Source organism: Barbatula barbatula (genome assembly GCF_947034865.1).
Source record: "Barbatula barbatula genome assembly, chromosome: 1".
Taxonomy (NCBI): Eukaryota; Metazoa; Chordata; class Actinopteri; order Cypriniformes; family Nemacheilidae; genus Barbatula; species Barbatula barbatula.
This window is the reverse complement of record NC_136766.1, coordinates 8,443,496-8,457,535: the sequence shown is the minus strand read 5'-3', so window position 1 is coordinate 8,457,535 and position 14,040 is coordinate 8,443,496. Positions and strand designations below refer to the sequence as shown.

At 38.6% G+C, this 14,040-nt stretch overlaps 1 protein-coding gene across 1 annotated transcript in view; it reads right to left on the bottom strand.

The window, feature by feature from the left end:
* slc8a4b (solute carrier family 8 member 4b) overlaps positions 1–14,040 on the bottom strand; it is a 39,225-nt gene that overhangs the window by 9,433 nt on the left and 15,752 nt on the right. The window contains exons 2-4 of the mRNA XM_079475701.1: positions 11,381–12,462; positions 10,837–11,100; positions 9,344–9,828 (exon numbers count right to left, since the gene is read on the bottom strand). Coding sequence (XP_079331827.1) covers positions 9,344–9,828; positions 10,837–11,100; positions 11,381–12,406 — 1,775 coding nt within the window. The 5' untranslated portion in view covers positions 12,407–12,462. The remainder of the gene's footprint in view (positions 1–9,343; positions 9,829–10,836; positions 11,101–11,380; positions 12,463–14,040) is intronic.

Sequence of the window (14,040 nt, the reverse complement as noted above, 5' to 3'; positions counted from 1 at the left end):
TTCTCTTCAATTTTGTTGTTGGAAGCACGGACTCACACAGCCCTGCGCTTTCTGCATTTAAAGAGACACACACCAAAACAGCCGTTTTTTCCTCACGAGCAAAAATGGACACAGTATAATACATGATCTTTGGTGTATTTTGAGCTGAAACCTTTTATACACATTCTGAGGACTCCTAAGATTTATATTACATGTTGTAAAATGGCTACATTTGGGGCCTTTAAGTTAACTAGCACAATGTGCAATGGAGCACAAAAGTGTAGACTATTGTAAATAAAATACAATCGAAAATAAGAAATCAGATTGAATACAAATTGCAGCACAGTGACACATCAGCACTTTTACAGACGGCTTAAGCTGGACAGTGACAGTTTACGATATTTGTTACAGAGACTTTCATTAAGCTGAATGTGTCGGCAATAAAACGATGAGTGTGTTCTCCGCTTTACAAATTGTAGCATTGGTGAGCGCCTTATCTAAGTGCACATCTCAAAACACTCTACCTTCATTTCTGTCAGCGTTTTCATTAGCAAAGAACGCCTTGGTGTATGTTAAGACAGTATATGTTGAGAGAAGCCTTAAATTACACTGAGAGCATAGAGATTCCTCTCAACTCAGGATCACAGATTCTTTGTTTCATGCTCTCAATATTGGTGTGTTCACCTTCCATGAGTGCAAGGAGAAACACCTTCTCATCACCTGCACAAACACACACACACCTCAATCAGAGTCTAATAAAAACTCCACATTTAACATCCTGTAGCTCTTGCTTATGATGATAAGCAGGTTGTGGATCGTGCTAATTGAAATGAAGCGAGGACCAACGTGTTCAGAATGTTCAACCGCGTACACGGTTTCATTAATGCGACTCACACACTAACACAGGCTGATTAATAAAGATAAATGCTACACGCCAACATATAATTACACGATCAGAGGGAAGGATGGATGAATTCCATTACTGTTAGCATTTCATTATTCAAGACTTCATTAGTGGTGCTTGCGAAGCAAAGCATTACTGTTACAGTTTCTCATACTACTACAAATTCTAGACAAATCTTTGTACCTGGAGCCCACCCATGTGTCTAGACACTGGAAGCTCTTGGAACTGGGATATTTTCCAATGGGCCAGTTAACAATATGTATTTTTTATTTATTTAAAATGAATATTTTCTGCAGTAATATAAAGGATAGTTCACCCAAAAATCTGTTATCATCACCTCTTGTCAAAGGAAACCTTTATTTCGTCTTCAGATCACAAAATAATATATTTTGAATAATGTTGAACTATGATGGTACCCATTGGTTCTGTGTCTATACAATAGAAGTGGGTCCCACCATTTGTCGGTTACCAACATTCTTCAAAATATCTTCTTTTGTGTTCTGAAGAAGAAAGAAAGTCATACGGGGGGTTTCATATGACAAGACGGTGAGTAAACGAACTTTAATGAACCTAAATTTAAAAAATTACTTTGGGCAAAGACTATAAGAGACAGTGACACACACAAAGCCAAACTGCACATTGTTTTTCTGCATGGTGACGACATTTCGTAGACACAATGATAATACCATACAAACTGTATATTCTCTAATCCTCATTCTACCCCTGAACCTAGCCAAAACAAAAACCTTTTTGCATTTTAATATGTATGTTCAGTCCCCAACCTGTACACACACACAGGAGTTCATGCACCATGTTTTTAAATGAAAGTGATAAGCACACCAATGTATTTAAACTGGAGATATTGAGGTCACAGAATACACAAACAAATATATATAATCCATCCCATGTAAAGTAATCCTCAGAGCAGTTATGTAATGTTATATCTCATGCCCATCAAATCGAAAACCTTTCAATGAGCATTGCAACACCAGTAATGCAATCTATATAATCACCCTACAGATAATAAATGCCCTGAGCTTTAATTTTGATTAGAGAAGAGTAATTCCATCTCAGTCTAAAATCTGATATGTCTTCGACCTGTTTATGCACTTGAGCGCAGTCTTGTAAGTGTCTTAGGCATCTGTCTGTTTGTCCAAACAAACTGTGTATGAGAGACAACCGAGGGTGTGCGGCTATAAAGATCATAGCCGTGATGCATCCAGGCAAGGCAGCGGTACGAAGACGCACATCATTTATGAGCTGCTCATGTTCTCCAAATTTCACCACCTGCTCTCTACTCGAAACACACATACACACACAAGAGACAATGGAAGCAGAACCGAGCAGCTTGGGGCAGTACAGACACACAGGCATGTTGGCTGTCCTCCCTCATGATGAATGGTGACACATCTTGGGTGGGGTTATCAATCAAATAAGGTCAGGCGTGTAGTGCTCAGTCATAATTTTGGCTGTTTAAAAGCAAGCACGCGTTTCGATCTGGCACTCCCTCGACAACAGCTTTCTAATTAAAGAACAATGATGAGCAGCTTATGGGCGGCACGGGCAGCGAATCTGAACGCTGGGCTAATATGAAGGAATAAGCACTGTGGCATCTCAGACACACGCGACGCATTATGAAAAAATGTAATGACGGGTATGTACTGTAGTAGGCATTGACTATGTTTACATGGACATCAGAACGCTGCATTTTCATCCACTGTGTTCTTAAAGAAATATTTTCTAACTATTTAGCCTGTAGATTAAGCATTTGATGTGCATTTCCAAAACTACACATCAGAATCTGTACAAAGACCTTACATAATGAAGCGTTATGTTCTTATTACCTTAGAATAAGCTATTTCTTGATGATGACGTGACGATATATTAGTGCTGTGTCAGCCACCGTAGTGCTTAGAAAGGAAGGGGGAGGGGTGGAGAAAGCCGTTAGTTGTAATTCGCAACCTCACTACTAGATGCCGCTAAATTTCATACACTGGACCTTTAATGTTTTCAAAAAAAATCAAAGTTCTTAGAGACGAATGAGGATGATGGAGGAGGATGTTAAAGACGAATGAGAAAGTGCAGGATAGCTCGATTGAGAACTGATGGTAAGGCAGATTTGAAAAGGGTACAGCAAATTCATTTTTTTCACATTTCCTCTCTATTGCAATATAATTATAATGACAGGCTTGCCATAAAGCAATGGACTTTATCGACTGTTTTGCAGAAGACTTATTGAGACTGTTATTGAGAGGGCAGGGTGTTGTGCATTTTGAGGTCTGCCCTCCTTACAATAGAATAGACAGATGAGATTGTACAACCTGTTGCCAGGTCTAGAAGACACATATTTTACATCACACTGTTTCTGCTCCATCTGATTATTATTAACAGATTATTTGTTGAAAGGCGTGAAGAAAGTTACCACAATGATTACAACCATTCTTTGTATGGTATTGTATACTGTGCTAGGCTTTACTGGACTAGTTTTGATGCATTTATGCATTTTTTTGCATATCATTGCTTCCAATGTTTCCTCATCTGTAAATCGCTTTGGATAAACTGTTTGGTAACTTACATTTTGCAATTGACATAACACGTAGAAGAGTACAAAATTTCTCTGAACAACCTGGGATTAAGCACTTTGCATAAAGGCCCAATAGCAGGCAGATTAAAATTCAGTCATTATTCAAAACCCTATTTACCATACAACGATACCACACTATAGAATAAACTTTAATTCGTCCGCTTACACTTACAGAATTGATGTTGTAGGCTATCACTGGATGGAGCTCCCACCAGTGGTTTAGATTAATGGGGTGGAAAACATATATACAGTATTGCTGAGAAAGGACTTTCTGTCCAAATATATTTACATTTTTTACCATTTTACGGGCATGGTTCAGTGCTTGAGAAAAACAGGATAATAATTTAATCCCTTTTCTCGGTGGTAAAATGGGGATTGTTTTGACTATTGAGTATTATGCTAATAAATGTCAATATATAGCCGCGGAAAACATTAAGTGACCCTTCCAGATTTTCATTTAATCAGCATTTCTAGATGTCTTTTTGGCAATTCCAGTCCAGTGTCTATTGAATTTCAACAAAAAATCACACCTCAGGAGTGACAAAGTCATCCAACAGCAATATGAAAGCCTGTCAGCAAGACAAGACACATGAAAGCTGTGAGTAAAAAAAGAATTGGGAGGAATACTAGTGGTTAGTGGTGTTCATTTTAGCTGAACACATTAACGGTAAATTCAGGAAAAGCTGTCTTTGAATATTTCCGCGGCTGTATAATCTAAACGTATGAAAAATATCATATTGCTGCCAGAACATAACTGCATTTGAGTTGTAAAGAAACAAAGAGATGGAGAACAGAATGTCTCAAATATTGTTTTCTGTGAAGAAAGCTTTTGTTTTTGTATTCTCAAAGTCTCCTCTTCTTTCGTTCTCCCTTACAATTTTCTCTCAGATCTTTCTGTCGACTCTAACCTGCAAAAGCTCTAACAGGTCTGTTAACCCCATAATCACATCTGCAACTGTTTCTCTCACACACATAAACACTAACAGATGGCCTGTCTCTTTCAATACCTCAGTAAATGAAGGGCAAAAACAATTCTTTTTTTTCAAAACCACAGATAGACCTGCCACAACATTATGTCCACCCTATTCCTCATTAACCATTTCATTTGGTTCATCCATCTTTATCACATTCAAATTAGTTGTCCAACCTCTCACGTATCGTCTAACATCTCCCAGTTCTTTTGTCTACTCGTGTATGTTTAAACATCCATAAATCACCTATTCTGCCATTTCTTCATTACCTATTTAGCTTACCGTGCATGTTAAAACTCTTTTACCACCCATGTGCCCCAAGGACCATTAGCGCTTTCAGACGTTGATAGTAAGCACGTGATTGGCTAAAGTCATAAACAATCCAGGTCCCTGAGCCAAAATGTGGTGCCTGCAGCCGTTCTCTTACATTTCACACAAAATCTAAGTAAATTAATCTTAAAATCACATTCACCCTTTCACATATTCAAATATATGACCTCCTATTATGCCAAGAAATTACAAAATGTAATTTTTGGGGTGATGATGACACCCAATAAACACATAAAAAAACTGACGAATACTGAAGCTTACACAGAAGAGCTAACACAAGCACACATTGTCACTTTAAGCAAATTGTTGGGGAAGTGGAAATAGATTGGGGTGTAAGCTTACATAGAAAAGTTTCAAGGTACAATTTTAGGGAGGTTTCATCAAACGCTGACTATGTTTAAGACATAAGACATTCAGCTGAGCACGGCACAAGCAACACCATTTTAAGAATTGATTCCCAGGGAATGCATTTACAGATAAAATGCACAACGTAAATGTGCTGTACCTTTGTACATATGCAAATATGACTCCAGTTCACAATATTTTACATCATAGATAATAAGGATGAAATCCTCTTGGGAGGAAATCAACCTTCAAAAAGAGCCAATACAAAAGTGTCATTACACACTGAACCTACAGAGAAGCGGTGTCCAAGGAATATCAATGCTTTGCATTCTGGGAAGGCAAAATAATGTCGCCTTATTAGCTGCATCTTTGGGTGTAATTTATGCTTAGTGCTAAAAGCTTTGTTTTAAGCATGTAATGAAATATTCCCCTGATAACAATTCCCCTTGCTGTGCCCTGCTGGGGACCGAAAGTATAGACAGAGAAAACTGAAGAGACGGGTTGCTTAATACTATACCACAGACAGCCTACAGAGTTTATACTGGTGCGGATAAAATATTGAAATACTCTTGGACACTTTTGTTGTGTGAATGTGAACCAGGTCAAAATCTCAAATTTGTGCTTTAGGTTTCAATTCTGTTATGAACACTAAAAGTGACCCAAAAATAAAAATGAAGTCATCATTTACTCACCCTCGATTAATTCTTTCTTTGACAAAACAATTTTTGGAAGAATGTTGTTAACCGGCATCCATTCACTTGCATTGGTTTTGTGTCCATATAATAGAAGTGAATGGGCACCGGCGCTGTTTGGTCAACTTTCTGTGTTCTGTATAAGACAACTTGATCAGATTGTGCAGCATTTTTAGTTCATGATTGAAGGCTACATGCATTGCATCATTTATTTCATTGCAAATATGTACGACTTATCGAAGTTGAACTGAATTGAACAAATGTTTTACCTTGGTACTGGTATGGAAACCTAGATTAGGCTAAACGGTGATAGCATGAATGAGAGAGAAACAAAGACAGCAAGAAGGTAAAGGAGACAAAAAAGCCTCTTCATACTTGCAGCATTCCTTGTCATTCTGTTTCCTTCTAAACATAAACCGGATTAAACCAGATTTTGCTTTAATTTAACAAATTGGCACAGGAGTCATTGCTTTGCCAACAGGGCTGGTCCTCTCGTCCCACCATCACTTAAAAGTAAACTCCTCGTACAATGGATCAAATCAGTATGCACTTTAATTTAGAGGCATTTTTAAATAGAAGTCCAATCATGTATTGTAGTTTGAGCCACAGAGAGACATTTCAAAAGCTTTGCCAACTCTACTCATAAGCCTAATGCAGTGGAGGATGTGATGCTGTCATGCACAGTACAAGAGGCTGAATTTGAGGGGAAGGCTGATGCCCTCAGCGGGGCTCCTGAGAGCCGAGCGAGCACTGAGCCAGCTGTAAAGCATCTAATCATGGCTTGGACAATTGGCCTCCAGTCTCCCTCCGTTTGGACATCTGCCCTCTAATTAAAACACTCTATAGCGTATGTGCATGATGGGAATATCTGCATAAAAGCAAGTGCGTCTGTGAGTGTGGTTGTTTATCCTAATAGCACAAAATAAACACAAAATGACGGAAGGGGCAACCTTCACATTTCGCCTGAAATACAAATTTAAAGTTAGATTAAATTAGATAAGCATAAAGGCATAGGCACATGAAAACGAAATAAACAGAAGTCATACTGTTTTGTGCTTTTCTCCAAGGCTTTGAAATGGCAAACTAGTAGCTAGTAGTTTTTTCAGGCTAGGTCAATTACAGCTTTTCCTTCGAAATCCTACATTAACGATGCTCAGAAACCTAGCAGATCTCTGTGTTTTTTTTGTAATGTGGTTTTACATATAGAGAGCCTGTATTGCAGCATGAGGTTAGGGCAGGGTACACCCTTGGTAAGATTAGTGACATGATGACATACTGAGGATGAGGCTCTACAGCAGCATAAAATAGAGAAAAACCACAAAATGAACACACATACAGGAGGCCACGTTGATAAAAAAGCTATACATTATATATATTACATATTAGATCCTATATGCCATTTTGCTAAAGGTTAACACTTCATGTTTCAGGTAGTTTTTAGTTAGTTCTTTTGTATTGATTAAAAAAATTAAACTGGTCTATATGCAAAAAGTCTTTATTAGATTTGTGTGCATGACTGGATATCATTATTTTTTAATACTGTTTGAACTTAAAGGCATAAATTCTATTATAATCAAACGAAATTTTATTTGTTATTTTTAGGGATGCACCGATATGTTCATTTTGGCCGATAGAGACAACCGATGATTCTATAACGTTGGAGGCTTCTTCCCGATAGCAGTTCCCGAGCAACACAGAAAAATGTTCTTAATGGCCACGAGTCTGACAGGTCTCAAGATAGAAATCATTCAGACAGAAGTCAACCAATATGCTTTTGTTCCTATAATTTACACATTCGTAAATACCATATACCATAACATTAACGATTATTTATTGTGCATCCCTAGTTATTTTATTTTGAATATCATATATATATATATCATGTTATCATTTGAAGCGATTCTCTTTCACACAAACCCTCAGAGCTAAAAAGATAGAATTGGAGAGAAGAATATAGATGTATAGACTTGTTTATATAGATGAGAGAGTCTAAATGTTGTGGAGTCTGGAACAGCAGGATTCCCAAAACCATGTTCACAGCTTTGGATGATAGGATAACAAAAGGATTTCAAATAAATAAAATATAGTCATTAGAAATATTGTGAATGAAGAAAACATCAGAAAATAGAGAAGGTGACTGTAATAGATTCAAAAGAAAATTAAATTAAATTTGCTGTGTGAAATATAGATCGCATGCAAGCGGAGCGGCAGTAAAATCCTGTTAAAAGACAGATTGAGTGGAAAAGTACAGAAATAATACAGAGAGACAGCCTGGAGAGACTGTTCAAATGAGAGTGTGCGCAAGTGAGAGCGCTTCTCTGTATCTCATAAATCCTTCAGGATTGTGAGCAATAAATCAGCATGAATACGACAGAACGGCACTAGAGCTGAACCATTTTCTACAGAGGATCTCTGGTGTGAATGGTGAAAATAATACCAAAATATTTCATGTTGTGAGGTAAATTTGCAATTGACCTTGAAACATGCTATAAACATCAACTGACAATAGAATATGAATTTATATTGTGTTAACAAAATACAAAAGGAACAGAGGGGACCCAGCCTTCTTATTTCAGACCTCCGTCACACACTGCTGCACTAAAGCACAGTCCACGATATATCACATCACATGCATTAAGGTAACAGGCAACGACACAGTCAGACATGCACAAACAAATCCTCCAGACCTCCTTGTCTTTTCTCATCTCTTCTGTCTTCAGTAACCTCTTCCGACCCCTCTCTGTATTTCATTAACTCTGTCCTGTCACCTATTCACCCGTCCCCTACTCTATACGTCTAGGCCAAGCCCACGGGTCTGCACAGGTCCACGCGGGCCAAACCAATAATAACCTACCCAAACCTCTTTCACATAGTCCCCGCACATGAGCATTCATATTTTATGAGGCTGAGGTGTAGCAATATACAGTACAAAGCATGAAAAGCAATACATTCAAAGTGATGAAATCAGTCAGTACTGATGGATGAATGAAAAAAGGGAAGTTATTAAACAGAGAAGGATTGAAAATTTGGAGTTAACAGGACAGATTATGTTTGGGTTGGAATGCAGTGCGCAGGAGAACTGTGTTTCAAGACATAAGAGCAGAAATTACACTCTTAAAAATAAGTATTCTTTATGCAAATTCTGACTTCTTTCTCTCCCCTAAAATCACTGTAAAACAAAACTTCTTCTTCATCTTAATGCTTTACTCTTCAGGGTCCAGATTAAAGCAATGTCAGACCATGACTATCTATCTGACAGGCTTTTTACAAATGACACATTTTGTTTGACAAATCCATCTCCTAAAGAAAACGAATACCTTGTAGCGTTTCTCTTGCCTCGAAATCAGTCGAGACAGATGCGCAAATCAATCAAATCGCAATCTAACAGCTTTTCGACAGGCCTAAAAGCTGTAATTTGCTCTGTGAAGTTTCAATTAAAATTGGACAATCTTTGAACACAAACGTCGGTGACAGACCCTGACAGACAGATGCATTATCTCTTTTTATCACACTCATAAATAAGACAGAAATCTCTTACATGGTCTCGTCGTTCTGGAACTCCAATTTTCCAGACACTTCCTCATAGTCCTCTCCTCCGTGAGCGGTCCCGTCAACCGTAGTGTACGGTACAGCCACCAGACCACGTGCTCCAGATGTCCTCTGGACCTTCACCTGCATGATTCCGATACTCTCACTAACTCGGGTCAATTCGCTCTCGAACGTGAAAATTCCAGCATGGTCGTCATCGTAGACCGTGACTGTAGCTGTGTGGGCTTCGCCGAGGGCTGCAAAGGGAGCCGGTGCTCCGGTTTCCAAAGCATTAGGATGTCCATCAGCCCACCCGACTATGCGGGGGTTGCTCAGGCGGACATAGAAGTACTCATCCTCTTCAAAGATGTCATCATCAATAATGCCAACGGTTACCTCTTTAAGGGTTTCGCTGGGTTTGAAGACCAGTGTGCCCTCAGCAAATTCGTAGTCGGAACCGGCGTTGGCTGTGCCATCCTCTGTGCGGTAGTCAACCTGTGTGTGGACGAATGTTTAAAAAGCTCAGAAGTTAGTAAAAGGTTTATGACCTGTCTTCTTTGATATTAAAACAAAATCTGAGAAACAATGTTAATGGAACAGTTCACCCAAAAATTAAATGTTGTCTTCATTTAGTGACCCTCAAGTTGTTCCAAATCTGTATAAATGTATTTTATTTAGATGCACGGCGAGAAAATATTTGGAAGAATGCTTGTTACCACACAGTTACCATCGACTACCATTGTAGGAAATATGACAATGGCAGTCGAAAGTGCCCAGAACTGTTTGCTTTTCTACGTTCTTCAAAAGGTCTTCTCGTGTTCAACAGAACCAAGAAATTTATAAAGCAATTTTTCCTTCTATGGTGGTCAATAATTGGTTACAAGCATTCTTCCAAATATCTTTCTTGGTGTTCATCAGAACGAAATTTATAAAGATCTGGAAGAACTCTATTTTATTAATAAATTAATAATAATAATAATAATAAATGATCAAATAAATGATTTCATTTTTGGGTGAACTTCTTAGGAAGGCGGGGTTAGCGTTTTTTCAAATAGACTTTAGAAAACTGGGTCGGGCCAAGTACCAAAAACAAGCTTGTAGCCAATCAGCAGTAATGGGCGTGCCTGCTCATGTTGATGGAAGTAAGAGAGCAAGCGCAAGGGGTCAGTAGAAAGATTATCTTCTACTGTCTTGTTTATTACATAAAAGTAAAGGGTCCGTGGATTTTAAGTGTAAAAAGAAGGCTAAAAGTCAGGTAGGAGATAGGACCCGTGTTATTATTATAAAGACTTTCGAGCGCATAGACTCATTAGGACCCTCCACGATACTATGGTGAAGGATTTCCAGCAGATAGATGTTGGAGAGCACGATCGTATAAAATTCACCCCCAAGGAGGTTGCTTTGATTCCTATCACTATGGGAGTAACATTGATTTTGCATAAAATGTAAAAGTTTCCGTTTCATGACATCACAACAGACAACTAATGCATAGTTTGAACTTACCTTAACAGTACACCCAGCATCTCCTCCATGCCTCTGCACAGTGAGTTTTAAAGAACCACAGTTTTCAAAGCACTGATAGAGAGCAGGTTCAAACTCTATTCGTGTAATATGAGGCTCAAAATCCTGCTCTTGCGTTTCCCCGCCGCTGACAACCTTACGAGCCTGATCTGCCGCATGTTTCTTTAAGATGTTTCCTGCACCGATCATCATCCTCGTTGCCTGAATGCGGTAGAAAGCTCTGCTCTTTTGCTGCTGTATGAGAACCTGCAAACGTAAGGTTGAGGAATGTTAGCTTAGCTGCAGTTTTGTTGCAGATCGATAGTTATTTTTAAAATGAATCAGCCTGAAAATAGTGGAACTTTCAGGTTTAATTAGCAGATTCTGGATACATTTTGAAGAAATATTACACTTATTACACTCTTATTACACTATTGACTATGTAATTTTTAACTACTAATTAATTGCTTTATCAGAGTAACTTACCCAACATTGGTTGTGACTATACAATTTTGTCGTCATAATAGTCAGTATAGTGTTTTTGTACCTGATAATTTGCCATTTCTATAAGCTGCTCCATGTCCTTGTCAGGGTGCCTCTGCTTAAGCTCCTTCAGTGTTCTTGCCATATCTCTCCTGGCCTCCTCGTCTTGGTGGCGTCCACCAAACCGACTTTCCGCAGCCAGCATTCCATCCAGATGTGTTGGTATTCCATCGATTTCCAAAATGTCCATCTTTGTGAATCCTGTATCCTTCCCGATCTCCTCCCCACCCTCAGACACAATGATTCCACGTCCCTTGTCAGCCCGGTAACGTTTGCGCACATACTTGTAAAAGAGCAAGCGGCGGTCAGCGACCCAGGCCTGGACCACGCAAAGAGGAAAGAAAAGGAACGTTACGACCGCCTCCCACACTTCCACCTCACCGGGAGAGATCACGGAGAGGATCAGATAGAGCCAGATGTAGGCGAACATGCTCCATGCCGCAGTCACGAAAAATACTCGAAGATGTTTGACCTTCCGCGTTTCGTAGTCAGGAACCACATAGACGCAGAGGCCAATGATCACAAACATGTTGAAGGCAGCACTGCCCACGATGGTGCTAGGACCGAGATCCCCAGCTTCAAAGTTGTGTCCACAGACCTCAATGACAGAAAGCAGAATCTCAGGTGCCGAGGAACCCAAAGCCATGAGGGTTAGATTGGAGACGGTCTCGTTCCAAATACGAACTGTGGTCGTGACCGTTTCGCCATTGGGTCTCTTTGTAGTGATCTCCTTTTCTTGTGATGTTATGACTTCGATAGCAGTCATAAAGCGGTCGGCAATGATAGACATGCCTAAGAACATGTAGACTAGCGCCACCAGGTACACGATAGCGCGGGCTACTTTGTCACCAACTGATGGATTCTGGGGGTTCCAAACGGGCAGAAAGACTCCGTCTTCACAAACCTCTTTTTGGGAACAGTTGGAGGCTGACTGGGGTTCATCGTGGGATTCAGCTTGAGAAAGGATTGAGAAGGAAAGGAGGAAAAGGAGGGGGAGGATCAGATGAGATGGACTGAAGGAAAAAGGCATGGCAAATTGATGTGGTTTTTGATGATTCCTTCTAGAATTTTTGAACTTCACACCACCTGAATAGAAATACAGAGAGAGAGTGACATTGAGAGAAAGAAAACAATAAGAAGAATAAAAAACAATATCTGTTTAATCTCTCGATTATTCTTCACAGACATCAATGAGATGAAATGGAGATTTTCATTTCAGTCAATACTCCCATATTTTATTCACGATATAAAGTGCAATATAAATATAAAAGTGTTTAAATATAAAAAGGAACCGAGCTCATACTAGAATATGAATGACTCATAAAACTCCCCAGAACAGGTTCTGTAGGTCGAAGTTTATAACATTTGACCATTACAAGGCTACTAAAAATGATCTCTTTCTACTCTTCTCTTCATCAACATTTCATCAGCTCCCTCTTTCCATTTCCCCCTAGTTGAATTGACACACAAAGTCTGACATGATAACATACTGACACACCCAGAGTTCACTCTACTTCTTAACACCACACATTTACTGATATACATTTGTGATAAAAAAGCTAAAAATTGGTAGAAAAAATATTACTTCAGACATAACAAATTCAACATCAACAATACTGGAAAGCATGTAGACTTGATGTGTTAAACCACATAAAATGTAGGCTCCCCTAACTTTTACACATCAAACACACAGAAATTAGCTGGTAAATCGTGTGTGTGTATGTGTGTTGACAGGGTGAGACGTCTAAAAAAGTTACTTAAGTATTTTTCAACAATTTTCCTGATAACCTGAAAATCTGTACTGAAGAACTGCATCATAAATAAACAGGTTAATAATATTTTGAAATACAAAAAATGAACAGAGTACAAACAATCCAAACAACTGTTAGTCGTGAAATTTACATGCATCACATTCTAGAATAACTGTCAAAATGTTTATTTTACTAAAGTTTTTTTAGTTTGAAATAAAATATATATTTTCTAATGTTACGAATGAAAATTAAAGCCTTAGGGATGTATGGTCTTGATCAAACAACAAAACCTAAAATTCCAAAGACGATTTATATAGCCTTGATATATCAGAAAATATTGAAATCTTTTCTTTTTAAAAAAAGACAACCCCATGTAAATAAAATTTCTCAGGCTGAAAGAAACATATTATCATTGCATGTCTGTGAGTGCACTCCTGTAATTTCATGTTAATAATGTGATCTAAACACGACACGCTACTTTTATTTATATAAGCCTGAGGTCTAGTATTGATTCTACTTGTGTCATCAATAATCACCTACCTTGTAGTTTCTCTGATACCACACACAAACTTTTACCACCACAGACCACATACAGTATGAATGGAATTGTTGTTAGTGTAATCATATAGACCCCTTTTGCGCCGATGTCACGATTACGTCACAGCCATAGCTGGAGGCAAAACGAAGGGGCAACTGGAGGCTACATAATGATTTTAAAATATCATCTTGCTGTGTTGTTAAGTGCCAGAATCGACAGATTACAGACTCTTATCTGATATTTTCACACATACCTGCTGCAATCGCCAGAAAAACGAGGACAGTTGTAGTTAAACACAAAAAAACTAGCGGCCCGGTATAAATTATCATCAAAAAAGCTGCCATTTTCACCGTACACTTTATATCACTTAAATAT